A 17998-nucleotide genomic window follows, 5' to 3' on the forward strand; every position below is an offset into this window, starting at 1 on the left:
TTCTGAAGTAGTCGACAGGGTTAACTCAGCAGAGTTTGAATATTAGATTTAAATTAAGGTACTTGCTTACCTTAAGCTCCAAAGTGGCACCAAATGCCATTCTGAAGTCTCCCTGCAGACCTTTACTGAAAACCCTTTGGAATGTTTGCTTGAAGAGGGAAGTGTTAAAGGAGTCACCCATCACAACGTAACCTCTAGGTTTGTAAAGGTGGACACAGATTGTGAAGTTATTTAACAACAAACCATGTGACACTTATCTGTACAATAAAAGTATTCAGACTAACAGCACACCTGTTGCTCCACTTACAACGCTGAGGATCAGCAATCAAATCTGCCTGTGAAAATATCTCAGATAGGTGTCCCCCCTATATTAATAAGATCTTACCTACTTGAGCATTGAGTTTTTAAATCTACACATTGGGGTAGATTTCCAACTTGCCCTCTGGACATAAAACTGGTGTTGCGGATTGGATGTCCGTTATAAAAATCACCGATTTTCATTTCCATCAAACTCAATATAATTGAAAATTGGGTGGTTTCTATAACTGTCGGCCAATCCGCAACATCAGTTCCACGTCCAGGCGGCAAGTTGAAAATCTACCCTATTGTTTTTTTTCTATTAGGTTGAGCCAATGTGTGGAATTAAATTAACATGGACAATGGCAGACAGCACAGTGGTATAATACATAGTCCTTTAGTTGTTGGAACCTGGGTTCAAATCTATCTGAGAGAGAGAGGATGAATGTCTCTACTGTCTGCAAGGGTCCCACATGAAATGAGTTTGGGCATTCTCATCCCAGCTTCCAATGGAGATTGGTTCACATAGCAAAATGCTAGTTTGGCATTCAGTTCTGACAAAGGGCTCACACCTGAACTGTTAACTTGTCTGTTCTCCCCACAGATGTTGACTGACCTGCTGAATGTTTCCTGCAATTTCTGTTTTTGTTAGATTTTTAGCATCTGCGGGTTTTATTTTGATATTATTTGATAATCTCACTGAAAGAGGCTGAAAAATCAGGTGTGAAGTGGAAAAATGTCATACTAGTCCGTTAGGGCTACTCTCCTGAGTGGCTGAAATACATTGTTGGGCCCACCAGATAGGATGTTTTACTCTAATTGCAATTGTTGTATTCCTTATTTGGAGTGCTCAAGGCTGCCACCTGGTACCCATTATCAGAAAATGCACAATTTTTCCACACAATATCCCTCACCTTGATGGGCAAAACATTTTAAACAGAATTCAAAGGCCTGACCTTTAGAATCTAAACTTTAAGAGGGTTGAATGGGTAAAAACCGCTTGCATTTCACCCCATCACTTTTCTGAATGTTCATACCAAGAAAGTGCCCGAGTATTTGGATACAGACTCACTGAAGTTTTGCTTCATCAGGAACCCTGATGCTCTTGGGCTTACATAACAGGAAAAAAGATACACATCTCATTCGGTTTGGGGAATTGGAAAAAAAATTAGCAGCTGTTCTAGAAGTTACAGAACTACAATCTTTGCTGTATTAAACGTATTGCATTGTTTTAATTGAGATGAGGTATTCTCTAGTTAATAAGATCTCATAGTATTTGATTTCTTTGTTAATCACTTGCCCTGTCAAATTGCAGCAGCACTTCAATTCCAAAAGTCCAGTTTGATCCAGAGCGCAAGCATAGATGTCAATGCAATGTCCATTTACTGCTGCACGGTTCGCTAGAGCTTCATAGTGCTACAGGAAGAAATAGTAGAAAATTACAAAAACATATCTGAACAGATGTTATCAAAACACAGCTGAGAAAGAAAGAACAAACCCACCAGCAAGGCCCAGCAATGGAGTAGTAAAGTCTGGAGATGACAAAGTCACTTGTAAGGGTTTCAATGGTGGAGAGGTTGTGGAGGTGAAAGCAAGTGGTCTTTCAAAGAAGGAGCAAATGAAAGAATGAAGAAAAGAGCATTTATGTAACTCCTTATCACACCACAGGATATTGCAAAGTGATTGTTATAAAGTGAGGTCACTTATGTAGGAAAACACAGCAGCCAATTTGTGCACTGCAAGGTCACAAAAACAGCCAATGAATGATCATATAATCTGTTTTTGGATTGCAAATGTTACACCCTTGTTCAAAAAAGGATGTAAAGATAAACCCAGCAACTACAGGCCAGTCAGTTTAACCTCGGGGGTGGGAAAGCTTTTAGATAATCCGGGACAAAATTAATAGTCACTTGGACAAATGTGGATTAATAAAGGAAAGCCAGCACGGATTGGTTAAAGGCAAATCGTGTTTAACTAACTTGATTGAGTTTTTTTGATGAGGTAACAGAGAGGTTGATGAGGGCAATGCGGTTGATGTTGTGTATAAGGACTTACAAACAACGTTTGATAAAGTGCCATAGACTGGGCTTGTCAGTAAAATTGAAGCCCATGGAATAAAAGGGGCAATGGCAGCATGGACACGAAATTGGCTAATTGACAGGAAACCGAGAGCAGTGGTGAACGGTTGTTTTTCATACTGCAGGAAGGTAGCCAGTGGTGTTCCCCAGGGATCAGGACTAGGACCACTGATTTTTAAAAAAAATATTAATGATTTGGACCTGGGTGTACAGGGCACAATTTCAAAAGCTGCATAAGACACAAAACTTGGAAGTGTCCTTCAAGAGGACACAGACAGGCTGGTGGAATGGGCGGTCACACGGCAGATGAAATTTAACAGATAAATGCGAAGTGATACATTTTGGCAGGAAGAACAAGGAGAGGCAATATAAACTGAATGATACAATTCTAAAGGGGGCTGCAGGAACAGAGACACCTGGGGGTATATGTGCATAAATTTTTGAAGGTGGCAGGACAGGTTGAGAAAGCGATTAAAAAAGCATATGGGATGCTGGGCTTTATAAATAGAGGCATTGAGTACAAAAGCAAGGAAGTTATGTTGAACCTTTATAAAACACTGGTGCGGCCACAACTGGAGCACTGAGTCCAATTCTGGGCACCGCACTTTAGGAAGGATGTGAAGGCCTTAGAGAGGGTGCAGAAAAGGTTATTAGAATAGTTCCAGGGATGAGGGACTTCAGTTATGTGGATAGGCTGGAGAAGATGGAGTTGTTCTCCTTAGAGCAGAGAAGGTTGAGAGGAGATTTGATAGAAGTATTCAAAATCATGAAGGATTTAGATAAAGTAAATAAAGAGAAACTGTTCCCATTGGCGGAAGGGTTGAAAACCAGAGGACACAGATTTAAGGTGTTTGGCAAAAAAACCAAAGACGACACGAGGAAAATCTTCTTTACGCATTGAGTTGTTATGATCTGGAATGCACTGCCTGAAAGAGTGGTGGAAGAAACTTCAATCGTGGCTTTCAAAAAGGAATTGGATAAATACTTGAAGGGAAAAAATCTGCAGGGCTACAGGGAAAGAGCGGGGGAATGGGACTAACTGGATTGCTCTTACAAAGAGCCAGCATGGGTTCGATGGGCCGAATGGCCTCCTTCTGTGCTGTAACCATTCTATGATTCTCTGGTGCTGTTGATTGATGGGAGAACGTTTGGCCAGAATATCGGAAATCCTTGCTGTTCAAGTGTTACCATGAGATCTTATACGTCCATTTGAGGAGCCACACATTGCCTTGGTTTAATGTCTCATCCGAACGATGACTCCTCTGACGATCCAGCACTTTCTCAGTACTGTGCTGAAGTGTCAGGCCAGATTATATTCATAGATACAGCACAGGAGGAGGCCATTCAGCCCATCGTACCTGTGCCGGCTCTTTGAAAGAGCCATCCAATTAGTCCCATTCCCCTGCTCTTTCCCCATAGCCCTGTAAATGTTTCCCCTTCAAGTATTTATCCAATACCCTTTTGAAAGTTATTATTGAATCTGCTTCCACCACCCTTTCAAGCAGTGCATTCCAAATCATTACAACTCGCTGCATAAAAAAATGTTTCCTCATGTCATCTGTGGCTCTTTTGTCAATCACTTTAAATCTGTCCCCTCTGGTTACCGACCCATCTGCCACTGGAAACAGTTTCTCCTTATTTGCTCTTAAAACCATTCATGATTTTGAACACCTCTATCAAATCTCCCCTTAACCTTCTCTGTTCTAAGGAGAACAACCCCAACTTCTCCAGTCTCTCCATATGACTGAAGTCCTTCATCTATGGTACCATTCCACTAAATCTCTTCTACACGCTCTCTAAGGCCTTGACATCCTTCCTAAGTGTGGTGCCCGGAATTGGACACAATATTCCAGCTGAGGCTTAACCAGTGTTTTATAAAGGTTTAACATAACTTCCTTGCTTTTGTACTCTATGCCTCTTAATTAATAAAGCCCAGGATCCCAAATGTTCTTTTTTTTTAAAAAAACAGCCTTCTCGGCCTGTCATGCCATCTTCAAAGATTTGTCTATGTGCACCTCCAGGTCTCTCTGTTCCTGCATTCCCTTTAAAATTGTACCATTTAGCTTAGTTTGCCTCCCCTCATTCTTCCTACCAAAATGTATCACTTCACATTTCTCAGCGTTAAATTTCATCTGCCATGTGTCTGCCCATTTCACCAGTCTGTCTATGTCCTCCTTAAGTCTGTAACTATCCTCCACATTATTTACTACATTTCCGAGTTTCGTGTCATCTGCAAACTTTGAAATTATACCCTATATATCCAAGTCATTAATATTTATCAAAAAAAGGCAGTGGTCCTAATACTGACCCCTGGGGAACACCACTGTATATTTCCCTCCTGTCTAAAAAAAACTGTTCATCACTACTCTCTGCTTTCTGTGCCCTAGTCAATTTTATATCCATACTGTCAATGTTCCTTTAATCCCATGGCTTTAATTTTGCTAACAAGCCCATTATGTGGTACTATATCAAACGCCTTTTGAAAGTCCATATACACAACATCCACCACACTCCCCTCATCAACCCTCTCCGTTATTTTATCAAAGAACTCAACCATGTTAGTCAAACATGATTTTCCTTTAACAAATCTGTTCTGCTTTCATTTATTAACCCATACTTTTCCAAGTGCCAATTAATTTTGTCCCGAATTATTGTCTCAAAGTTTCCCACCACTGACGTTAGGCTGACTGGCCTATAATTGCCAGGTTTATCCCTCTCCCCTTTTTTGAACAGGGGTGTAACATTTGCAATCCTCCAGTCCTCAGGCACCATTCCCATATCCAAGGAGGATTGGAAGATTGTGGCCAGAGCCTCCGCAATTTCTACCCTTACTTCCCTCAGTAAACTAGGATGCATCCCATCTTGACCGGGTGACTTTTCTGCTTTCAGTATTGCCAATCTTTTAAGTATCTTCTCTTTATCTATTTTTAACCTATCCAATATAGCGAATATCTCCTCCTTTACTGCTACAATGCCAGCATCCTCTTCTCTAGTGAAAACAGATGCAAAGTATTCATTTAATGCCTCAGTCATGCCCTCTGCCTCCACAAGAAGATCTCCTTTTTTGTCCCTGATCAGTCCCACCCTTCTATTTTTATGTTTATAAAAGACTTTAGGGTTCCCTTTTATGATAGCTGCTAATCTATTCTCTTTGCCCCACTTATTCCCTTTTTTAGATCTCCTCTGTACTTTCTGTATTCAGCCTGGTTCGCTACTGCATTATGAACCTTACATTCGTCATAAGCCTCCTTTTACTGTTTCATTTTAATCTCTATATCTTTAGTCATCCAGGGAGCTCAAGTTTTGGATGCCCTTCCCTTTCCCCTCATGGGGATGTGTCTACTCTGTACCCGAACCAATTCTTCCTTGAAGGCCTCTCATTGTTCAATTTTGCCTACCAATTTTTGATTCCAATCCACCTGGGCAAGATCCCTTTTTAACTCACTGAGATTTGCTCTCCAGTTAAGCATTTTCACATTTGATTGTTCCTTATCCAATGCTTAAGTGCTGGAGTTTGATGTGACAATTTCATTATACATAATTTTTAAAAATCACCAACTTCCCCACTGCTGAATTTCCTACCTCAACCATAACTCTGCAATGAAGCATCAAGCAGTAATCAGACACTGCTGGAGAGAAGGGAAGAAAACGAGCAGGCACCTTTTCATTGAGGTGCTATTGTACTTGTCTTAATGCCCATCCCAGAATAGCACTGCCTGAGGCCTTGGACCAAGTTGGCACCTCACAGCCAGTTAGTGCACATTCTAAAGAAAAGAAATTGGTGGGGACAGTTGGGAGTTTAATGTACAAGACAATATTAACCAAATCATCTGAGGGGTTTTGATAGATTAGATAGGGAGAAACTGCTCCCACTGACAGCAAGGTCGGTAACCAGAAGGCACAGAATTAAAGTAATTGGCAAAAAAGCCGGGAGGAAGATGAGGAGACATTTTTACTCAGCGAGATGTTATGATCTGGAATGCACTAATTGAAAGGGTGGTGGAAGCAGATTCAATAATAACTTTCATAGAATCATAAAAAGTTACAGCACAGTACGCAATAATTGGGAGGATACTGAGATGTGGAGAGGAACACCTCTGGGTGAAAATGTTTCTCCTCAGCTCCCTTCTAATCCTTCTACCAATTACTTTAAATCTATGCCCCCTGGTCACTGACCCGTCCACTAAGGGAAATAGGTCCTGCCTATCCATTCTATCTAGTCCAGTCATAAAATTAAATCTCCCCTCAGTCTCCTTTATTCCAAAGAAGAAAATCCCAGCCTATCCAATCTTTTCTCATAGCTAAAATTCTCCAGCCCTGGCAACATCCTTGTAAATCTCCTCTATACCCTCTCTAGTGCAATCACATCTTTCCTGTAATGTGGTGCCCAGAACTGTACGCAGTACTCAAGCTGTGGCCTAACCAATGTTTTATACAGTTCCAGCATAACCTCCCTGCTCTTATATTCTATGCCTCAGCTAATAAAGGGAAGTATGCCATATGCCTTTTTAACCACCTTATCTACCTGTTCTGCTACCTTCAGGGATCTGTGGACATGCATTCCAAGGTCCCTTTGTTCCTCTACACATCTCAGTATCCTCCCAGTTATTGCGTACTGCCTTGCCTTGTTTGCCCTCCCCAAGTGCATTGCCTCACACTTCTCTGGATTGAATTCCATTTGTCACTTTTCTGCCCACCTGACCAGTCCATTGATATCTTCCTGCAATCTACGGCTTTCCTCCTCACTATCAACCAAGCGGCCAATTTTTGTATCACCTGCAAACTTCTTGATCAAGCCCTCCACATTCAAGTCCAAATCATTGATATAAACCACAAAAAGCAAGGGACCTAGTAATGAGCCTTGCAGAACCCCACTGGAAACAGCCTTCTAGTCGCAAACACACCTGTCAACCATTACCCTTTGCTTCCTGTCACTGAGCCAATTTTGGATCCAACTAGCCACTTTCCCATGGATCCCATGGGCTTTTACTTTTTTTTTTTGAAGAGTCTGCCATGTGGGACCTTGTCAAAATCCTTGCTAAAATTCATGTACACTACATCAAACGCGTTACCCTCATCGACCCTCCTTGTTGCCACCTCAAAAAATTCAATCAAGTTAGTCAGACACAACCTTCCCATAACAAATCCATGCTGACTGTCCTTGATTAACCCTGCCTTTCTAAATGACAATTTATGCTGTCCCTCAGAATTGATTCCAATAATTTGTCCACCACCAAGGTTAGACTGACTGGCCTATAATTACTCGGTCTATCTCTACCTCTCTTTTTAAACAATGGTAGAACGTTAGCAGCCCTCCAATCCTCCAGCACCACACCGGTCGCCAGGGAGGATCAGAAAATGATGGTCAGGGCCTCCGCTATTTCCTCCCTTGCTTCTCTTAACAGCCTGGGATATATTTCATCCGGGCCTGGCGATTTATTTACTTTCAAAGATGCTAAACCCCTTAAACTTCCTCTCTCACTATGTTTATCCCATCCAATATTTCACGCTCCTCCTCCTCCTCAACTACAATCTCTGCATCGTCCCCCTCTTCTGTGAAGACAGACACAAAGTATTCATTAAGAACCATACTCACATCTTCCGCCTCCACACAGAGGTTACCTTTTTGGTCTCTAATAGGCCTTACTCTTTCCTTAGTTATCCTCTTGTTTCAAAAGGGAATTGGATCTCTACTTAAAAAGGAAAAATTTGCAGGGCTATGGGGAAAGAGCAGGGGAGTGGGACTAATTGGTAGCTCTTTCAGAGCAGGCATAGATATAATGAGCTGAATGGCCTCCTTCGGTGCTGTATGATTCTATCTTTATCAAGTAATCACAGAAATAAATATCAAAGAATATTTTTCCAGTCGAAGTGTCCCTACATTTCTCAATTCCCAAACAAGGCAGCGAAGCTAAGAGGGCAGCTCTAAATCAATTATCTACACAAAACCAGCAAAGTAATAAATCACAGGTGTACAAAACTGAAGCGGTCAAATGGAATAAAGCTAAAATGAACAGAGCTAGGGGGGATTTCCTCTGCTCACTACATATCCTTTATAAACAGCTGCACGATTTTGTTACACATAATGCAGAGAAAATCTGCCCCCACAATCTGTTTATTTTGAAGAGCAACATAGATCAAAATAGATAATATTTATAACCCAAAAATGAGTGGACTGTCACTCAAAATTAAAGACACTTGTCAAATATGAATAGATTATTCACTCCTTTAAATCTCAGATCTTTCACATCAGAAACTATTCAAATATTGAAGTTGGGTCCAAATTCTATTCCATGCAATGTCAAAAACCTAAAATAAAAAAGCCAATGACCAACCTTGGTTGCTTTTTTCAGGAATCGTGCATTATCCTTTTCTATATCATGCCAAGACCGAATGGGCGTTTTAAGCTCGTCCCCCACCACCATGCCTGGCCCCTGGGTAGGTGGTCCTCCAGTAAACAACATTATTCTAGCTCCAGTATTCGGAAAGCTACCCTGAAGGAAGGCATTCAAGCATTAATAATTCATTTCACCCAAAGAGAGATCAAGCTAACACAGTGCATAGTCTGAGCTAAAGACAGTACATCTTCAGCAGCACCTCTTCAATTCACAGCACAATTTGTAGCAACTAACATTAGCAATAAGCTTAGTGAAAAAAAGATTATTTGTACATTAATAATTTCAATATTTACTCCCCCCAATCTTGGTATTCTGAAAAATATCAGGTACTAATTCTAGTTTGAATCTTCTTTCCCTAAGATGAATAGCTCCACTGCATATCGCATAGATTCGCATCCAGCCAGCATTGAACATTGCTGGCTGGAATACCTGTGGATTGCTAGCCTAAATGCCGATCTGCAAGATTTCCATTGGGGCCACTTTAGGCAGAGAAGAAAGACCCAGGGTGGTGTTTGGCCCTTTGGCAAAGGTTTAGGAACATGTTGCCACATTTCTCTCTGTTACAGAATGGAACAGGTTAAAAAAAAAGTAATGTACCCATCAAAAAAACACAGGTTGTTAATATTGTATTACAGATACAACAAATGTTCTTTTTCTCTGCTTGCCACTTGCACTCAAGGATTTCTATTTGGGAACTAGTGAGGTGACCTACTCCCAGGCCTCTCCCAATCCATTAACAACCACTAGTTATTGAATGAGGCAGCCCAGAATGGTGTGTGTTCAGGTCTTCCCTCCATGTGCAACATGGTTTCAGGTACTGTCCTTAAGAAATTAATTCACAAGGTCCTCAAAAAGGACAATATGTCAAGCAATAAACCACTGCGGAGAGGGAGAAGCTTCTGTGTGCTCAATTTGTTTTGGCAGTTATTATCTAAAAAAAATCACATAACCATGCAGCTGCAGCTCATTACCTCCAGCAAACCAACAGCTATGGACAGGGCCACACCACTAGATCGCAACGGTCTTTTTCCCTGAGGTACAGGCCATGGGTCCCTCTGAAGTTCTCCAAGTAGGTCTGTCAAATTCATGTCAATTTTGTGAACAGGCTGCAAGAACCTTAAAGAAAAGCAGCACATCATCTTACTGTGTTAACTGGAGTATTCTTAAATAAATAAGTTATCACAACACTGCCAGGCAGCTGGCTATTCAATTCCATAAACAGTCTCAGGAATTGATAGCTAAAAGGTTCAATTGGGATCTGTTTTACCTTAAATTGATGCATTTTACTGTTTGAAATCAACAGAATTTGGAATAAGAGGTTGGAGATTTGATTTCTTGGATGTTTCTTTTTTGGATCCACTCAAGAATAGTGTTCAAGACAACAGAAAATGCCTCACTACCAAGGCCAAATTAACTGATACTGGAAATGAAGGGAGGAATAAGAAGCAGCTTAACAGTGTGTTATATTAAAGTGATAAAAGACCCGAGTGGCCAGAGACAGACTTTTACTACTGTGTTTTGGAATAAATGTGCTGTACGTTCCAATAAAATCTAGTCAGAAATAAACTGAGACCCTTGGTGAACCTTTGAGAAGCAGCTCTGACATGAAGTATGCTACAATTATGCTATTTTAAATGGTTGACAGGACAGCCAAACTATTTAGAATCCCAATTCCAAAATGGCAGTTTTGATAACACTTAGGAGAGATCGGTTTGAAAAAAGATTGTTCAAGGAGGAATGGGACATTAAACTGAGTTTAACATTTGAACTCCAGCAAATAACTACTTAATTACTGAACCTGCATTTAAGAACATAAGAAATAGGAGCAGAAGTAGGTCATCCAGCCCCTCGAGCCTGCTCTGCCATTCAACAAGATCATGGTTGAACTTCTACCTCGATGCCATTTTCCTGCACTATCCCCATATCCCTTAATGCCTTCTAATATCTAGAAATCTAATTGATCTCTGTTTTGAATGTACGCAATGACTGAGCTTCCACAGCCCTCAGGGGTAGAGAATTCCAAAGATTCACCACTCTGAGTGAAGAAATTTCTCCTCATCTCAGTCCTAAATGGCCTACCCCTTATTCTGAGACTGTGACCTCTGGTTCTAGACTCCCCAGCCAGGGGAAACATCCTCCCAGTATCTACCCTGTCAAGCCCTGTAAGAATTTTGTATGTTTCAATGAGATCACCTCTCATTCTTCTAAACTCTACAGAATACAGGCCTAGTCTACTCAGTCCTAAATGGCCTACCCCTTATTCTGAGACTGTGACCTCTGGTTCTAGACTCCCCAGCCAGGGGAAACATCCTCCCAGTATCTACCCTGTCAAGCCCTGTAAGAATTTTGTATGTTTCAATGAGATCACCTCTCATTCTTCTAAACTCTACAGAATACAGGCCTAGTCTACTCAATCTCTCCTCATACGACAATCCCACCATCCCAGGAATCAGTCCGGTGAACCTTCGTTGCACTCATTCTATGGCAAGTATATCCCTTCTTAGGTAAGGAGACCAAAATTGTACACAATACTCCAGGTGCGGTCTCACCAAGGCCCTATATAATTGCAGTAAGACATCTTTACTCCTGTACTCAAATCCTCTTGTAATAAAGGCCAACATACCATTTGCCTTCCTAATTGCTTGCTATACCTGCATGTTAGCTTTCAGTGACTCATGTACAAGGACATCCAGGTCCCTTTGAATATCAACATTTCCCAATCTCTCACCATTTAAAAAATACTCTGCACTTCTGTTTTTCCTGCCAAAGCAGATAACTTCACGTTTTTCCACATTATATTCCATCTGCCATGTTCTTGCCCGCTCACTTAGCCTGTCTATATCCCCTTGAAGCCTCTTTGCATCCTCCTTGCAACTGACATTCTCACCTAGTTTTGTGTCATCAGCAAACTTGGAAATATTACATTTGGTTCCCTCATCCAAATCATTGATATAGATTGTAAATAACTGGGGGTCCAAGCACCGATCCCTGCAGAACCCCACTAGTCACAGTCTGCCAACTTGAAAAAGACCCATTTATTACTACTCTCTGTTTTCTGTCTGTTAACCAATTCTCAATCCATGCCAGTATATTACCCCCAATTCCATGTGCTCTAACTTTGTTCACCAACCTCCTGTGTGGGACCTTATCGAAAGCTTTCTGAAAATCCTAATACAGCACATCCACTGGTTCCCCCATATCTATTCTACTAGTTACATCCTCAAAGAACTCCAATAGGTTTGTCAAACACGATTTTCCTTTCATAAATCCATGTTGACTTTGCCAAATCCTATTATTATTTTCTAAATGTCCTGTTATCACATCCTTTGTAATAGATTCTAACATTTTCCCTACTACTGATGTCAGACCAACAGGTCTGTAGTTCCCTGTTTTCTCTCTCCCTCCTTTCTTAAATAGTGGGGTTACATTTACCCTCCAATCTGCAGGAACCGTTCCAGAATCTATAGAATTTTGGAAGATGACAACCAATGCATCAACTATCTCTATAGCCAACTCTTTCAAAACTCTGGGTTGTAGATCATCAGGTCCTTTATCGACTTTCAGTCTTATTAACTTCTCTAGTACTATTTTTTTTTACTAATACGAATTTCTTTCAGTTCCTCATTCGCCAGAACCCTTGGTTCTCTAGTATTTCTGGGAGATTTTTTGTGTCTTCTTCCGTGAAGTCAGACACAAACTATTTGTTTAATTTCTCTGCCATTTCCTTATTCCCCAATATAAATTCTCCTGTCTCTGTCTGTGAGGGACCCACATTTGCCTTTGCCATGCCTCTTCTTTTGATTTAATACTATCTTTAATTTCTCATGTTAGCCACAGTTGGACCACTTTTCCTGTTGGATTTTTGTGCCTTAAAGGAATATATATTTGATGCAAATTATGTATTAATTCTTTAAATGCTAGCCATTGCCTGTCTACTGTCATACCTTTTAACGTAGTTCCTCAATCAACCACAGCCAACTTGCGCCTCATACCTTCGTAGTTTCCTTCGTTTAGATTTAAGACCCTAGTTTTGGATTGAACTACATCGCTTTCAAACTTAATGAAGAATTCTATCATATTATGGTCACTTTTCCCTAAGGGCTCCTTTACAACAAGATTATTAATTAACCCTTTCTCATTGCACAATACTAGTTCTAAAATAGCCTGTTCCCTAGTTGGTTCCTCAACATACTGATCTAGAAAACCATCTCGTATACATTCCAGGAATTCATCCTCCACAGCATTAGTGCAAATTTCATTTGCCCAATCTATATGCAGATTAAAGTCCCCCATGATTACTGTATTACTCTTGTTACATGCTTTACACCGTGCCCTACATTACCACTCCTGTTTGGTGGCCTATAAACAACTCCCACCAATGTTTTCTGCTCCTTGCTATTTCTTAGCTCCACCCAAACTGATTCTACATCTTGATCTTCTGAGCCAAGATCCTTTCTCAATATTGTACTGATCTCATCCTTTATTAACAGCGCTACCCCACCTCCTTTTCCTTTTGCCTGTCCTTCCTAAAAGTCGAATATCCTTGAATATTCAGTTGCCAGTCTTGATCACCCTGCAGCCACGTTTCCGTAATGGCAATTAGATCATACCCATTTACTTCTATTTGTGCCGTCAACGCATCTATCTTGTTGTGAATGCTGCGTGCATTCAGACAAAGTGCCTTTAATATTGCCTTTTTAACATTTTTTCCTATTTTGACATTATTTGCCGCTAGCCTTTGTTTCTGCTGCCTTCCAATTTCACTTACTACTTTTCTGCCTTCCACTTCCAGCTTTGTTACTCTCCCTTCTGAATCTCCTCTCGGGTTCCCATCCCCCTGCCAAGTTAATTTAAACCCTCCCCGCAAGGATATTGGTCCTGGCCCTGTAGAGGTGCAGCCCTTCCGGCTTGTACAGGTTCCAACTCCCCCAGAACCAGTCCCAATGCCCCAGGAATCTAAAGCCCTCCCTCCTGCACCATTTCTCCAGCCACACATTCAACTGCTCTATCCTCCTATTTCTATACTCACTAGTGTGTGGTACTGGGAGTAATCCGGAGATTACTACCCTTGAGGTCCTGCTTGTTAATCTCCGTCCTAACTCCTTAAAATCTGCCTGCAGGACCTCATCCCCCTTTCTACCTAGGTCGTTGGTACCAATATGGACCACGACCTCTGGCTGTTCACCCTCCCCCACCACCCCCCCAGAATGTTCTGCAGCCGCTCAGTGACATCCTCGACCCTGGCACCAGGGAGGCAACATACCATCCTGGAATTATGTCTGCGGCATAGGTAATAGGTAACATTTAATAAATAACAGGAAGCTTTACTATTGCATCGGTTTAATTTTGACAAAAATTTAGCAACTAGGGTGGGAGACAGGGAAAAATTTACCCAAAAGATATCTAGAAATATCTTTCTTTAAATTCTAAATATTTTGCTAAGAGTTGCTATAAAAAGTCACTTCTGACTTCAGTCATAATACCTGCTGGATATGCCAGGATGCTCCTGTGATTGTGGGGTCTTTCCTTGAACTGTTGCAGGTGGTTTTGTGAGACCCAACATATCCTGTTTGAAGTGGGAAAATAATTAAAACTAAACACTTATATTTCAATACAGGAAATTAACTGCCTTAATCTAGCCATTTTAAAACAGTTTGACAACATGGAGAAAGCTCTTGTACCACAACAAAAGTTACAACATAGTATAATGTTCACAATCTTCAGACTATTAATAAGTAGTGAATCCTTCCTCATTAGCAAGGAAAAATCTCATTAGAATCCCTTTATAAAATTTGAACGATTAAAAATTAAGTAAATTTTTGATTTTATATAAAAATAATTGCTCACTGAATGCTGACCATGCCTCAAAAAGTTTCTGTATCCAAAGTATAAGGAAGCTGAATTAACGTTGGTAGAGAAAGTATTAACAGAGTGTTCCAATGATTGATTCACTGAACTATACATAAGTACCATATTTTCGTATGGCTGAACTCAAACAGTAAGGGCCCGATTTTACCAGGGGTGCGGGTTCCCGGCGGGTGGGCCAGCGGGCGCGTTAAAAACACGCCCGGTGAAATTAGTGGGATTCCCGCGCGATCATAGCAGGCAACACACTAATTGGAGTCACTTAACTGCACCTCCGGGTTCCACGCTGCTGATCTGCGCATCGGGCAGGCTGCGCAGTACGATCTGTCAGCTGGAGGCGCTCTATTTAAAGGGGCAGTCCTCCACTGACAGATGCTGCAACAAATTTGAAAACTTACAGCATGGAGCAGCCCAGGGGGAAGGCTGCTCCCAGTTTAATGATGCCTCACCCCAGGTATCAATACATGGGGTGAGGAGGAGGGGGAGGACAGTGATCTTCCACCCGGCGGGCGGGAGGAAGCGGCCTGCCTCTGCCACCAAGAAAGCCTGGCTCGAGGTGGCAGAGGAGGTCACCAGCACCACCAACGTATCGCCCACCTGCATACAGTGCAGAAGGCGCTCCAATGACATCAGTAGGTCAACCACAGTGAGAACACGTAGTCTTTCCCCTACACACCTTCTGCCACAACACTGCCCCCACCCCACATCTCCTTTGGCACTGCCAACACTACTCTGTCACATCACCCCTCATACCCACTCAAACCCCATCCCCATCTTACCTGCACCTACTCACCTCGCGAGTACTCACCCCGCCACTACCACGCAACCCAACCCTCATACAATCTCATGGCTCTATCCCATACTCACCCTCTCGTGCATCTCTCTCACGGCCAGCCTCACTCAACCTGCCACCATCTGTGCTGCAGCCACAGGGCATGCATCACATATGTGTAGTAGGCAGCGTAAGGCAAACGTGCCGTGAGCATGAAGGGGATGCACAAGGGTGTTTGAGGGTTTGTCATGGGTGTTACCTATATTGAATATCAGAACAACTCACAGCACACATTGTATTGGCACCACTACTGCCATGTCTTCGCGAATCCTGTCTGTTTTGCGCAATAATGCCCGCTCCTGTGTATCACTATGCGGACCCACCACTGATGCCACCCATTGTCACCGCAGAGTGGGTGTGGGTGTTTTTACAGTGCTCTTCTGCGCAGAGGACTGAGAGACATCGGGGATGTCCCCCGTTGCACCCTGGAAGGCTGCGGAGGAGAAGTTCGTGAGGGCAGTGGTGACGTTGACAGCGACAGGTAGGAGGATGGTGCATGGGCCAGCCGGGAGCAGCTCGGCATGAAAGAGGCTGCAGATGTCCACGGCTACATGGCGAGTGACTCTGAGCCTCCGTGTGCACTGCTGCTCAGAGAGGTCCAGGAGGCTGAGCCTCGGTCTGTGGAACGTGTGGCGAGGGTAGTGCCCTCTGCGACGCATCTCTCTCTGCGGTAGCCCTCCCTCCTGCTGTACAGGTGGATGTGTCACAGCACTCTGTTGTGGAGCTCCACGTGTCAGAGGTGGACGGGGTGGATGGCGAGGCTGGTGATGCTGTTCGCCCTCCGAGGAGGTCATGACTGCAGCTACGGCAGCCCCCATCCGCAAGATGTACATGTGAGGGGGTCCGCAAGGTAGGTACATGTCTCCGGACCCCGGGGTAAGTGAGCAGGTTGGTGACTTTGACCGTCAGGAGGGGGGTGGTGGAGGCGAAACTTTGTCCCAAGTGACAGAGCGGCCTCCTTCAATGGGTGAGGGTCTCTCCCCCCCCCCCCCCCCCCCCCACCTGTCAAATGGACCTTTGCAGCTGCCACAGGCTGACAGCTCAACACGTCCATTCGACCTGGGAGTGTTTCCCCCAGTGTGTGAAACAGTCCCATGTTTATCCAAAATCACACACAGTCCCTTAATCAGGTCAGTTAATGACCTGAACAAGCAAAGTAAATACTCTCAAGTGGCATCCCGCTGGCTTTAATTGCCTGCGGGATTCCCACCAGCGGGGGCTGAGCGCGCACGCCGGCGCGTCAGCGTGGAACCCGGAAGTGGGCGGGATCGAGGCGCGATCCGGTCCCGCTGCTCCATTTCGGGATTTTCGAGGCCCCCCCGCTGAGAACGCACCCGAGAGCGGGTGCTAAAATCGGCCCCTAACTGTTTAAACAAAAATAAAAAGGAAGCTAAAATTTGTTGTAATCTTTAAAACTGCATTGCCCCTTACATTTCTCAATTTACTTTTTAAATCCAAACACTCATCTTACCAAAATATTTGTTGCATTTAGAAGAATGCATGGAAGCACAAGGTGATAATGGGCACTGATTCTAAAAATACTAACTTTAGCCAAAGAACTGTGAATTAACATCACAGAATCTATGTAGCACAATTACATTAACTATCAACTTTGACTCAGAGTAGAGGAGAATTACAAAAACTTAATTTGCAATAAATACAATTTTTGATAAAAGGCTTTTTTCAAAAAACTGGCTGAAAATTGAAATGCCCACATCACTTGGTAAAGAGATTTACAAAGAATATGAATGACATCTACTTTGAACTTTCCAAAAACCTGCCAAGCACACCTGGATTTGTTTTGCTGTCAAGTCCTTTGTGCCTCTGAAGACGTAGCTTTTGGAAATCCCCTCACAGTTCAGTTCGTGGACCTGCACCATTCGACCAAAAGTAATCAGACCAACGAGTGCATTGGGAGGGAGTAGACTCAGGGACATCTGTAGGGATTCCTTGAGGGCCTGAAGATCATCTTCCTCTAAGCAAGTGTCCACCACATACAGGAAGATGAGAGGGGCAGGTGAACCTCGCTGTTCAACGCACAATTAAAAAGATGATTAGTGCAATGGATACACTCACATTAGCATTAACAGTTTCTTAGTAAGACTCAAACCACCCATTAAACTCATCTTACACAAAACAAGTTATAACTTAATGCAATATACAGAACACTTTTGCAAGTATAATGTTAACATCATGAGAAGACATGTTCCTCATATTACCTGCACAACATATTCAATAGTTGAAAACTGCGGCAGTAGTTCAGCTGGCTGATTCACTTCAGAAATGCCCGAGTAAGATGGTGAAAACTGCAGAATAGATCATTTATAAAAATAAGAACACACCAAGTATGTGCGCAATTTTGTCACTGGGCTTATTTAGCATATTAATATTAGTGCACTGCAGGAAAACTCACACTTAATCCAATATATCTTTATGTTGTGCTAATACGCTTCTTGTATGCTACTCAATTTATAGCTCAAAATTCCCTCGCTGGACACAACCAATGTTTGGAAGGACAAAATCTACAA

General features: G+C 42.5%; 1 protein-coding gene across 2 annotated transcripts in view; it reads right to left on the reverse strand.

Annotated features, from left to right (window-relative positions):
- The window catches only part of LOC137324598 (protein transport protein Sec23B), a 71935-nt gene that overhangs the window by 34632 nt on the left and 19305 nt on the right, over positions 1-17998 (reverse strand). For both annotated transcript variants that reach the window (XM_067989076.1, XM_067989075.1), the window contains exons 4-10: positions 17690-17776; positions 17261-17497; positions 14257-14339; positions 9745-9889; positions 8711-8869; positions 1598-1713; positions 71-194 (exon numbers count right to left, since the gene is read on the reverse strand). In XM_067989076.1, coding sequence (XP_067845177.1) covers positions 71-194; positions 1598-1713; positions 8711-8869; positions 9745-9889; positions 14257-14339; positions 17261-17497; positions 17690-17776 — 951 coding nt within the window. The remainder of the gene's footprint in view (positions 1-70; positions 195-1597; positions 1714-8710; positions 8870-9744; positions 9890-14256; positions 14340-17260; positions 17498-17689; positions 17777-17998) is intronic.

This window comes from Heptranchias perlo, chromosome 8, assembly GCF_035084215.1.
Source record: "Heptranchias perlo isolate sHepPer1 chromosome 8, sHepPer1.hap1, whole genome shotgun sequence".
NCBI classification, from domain to species: Eukaryota; Metazoa; Chordata; class Chondrichthyes; order Hexanchiformes; family Hexanchidae; genus Heptranchias; species Heptranchias perlo.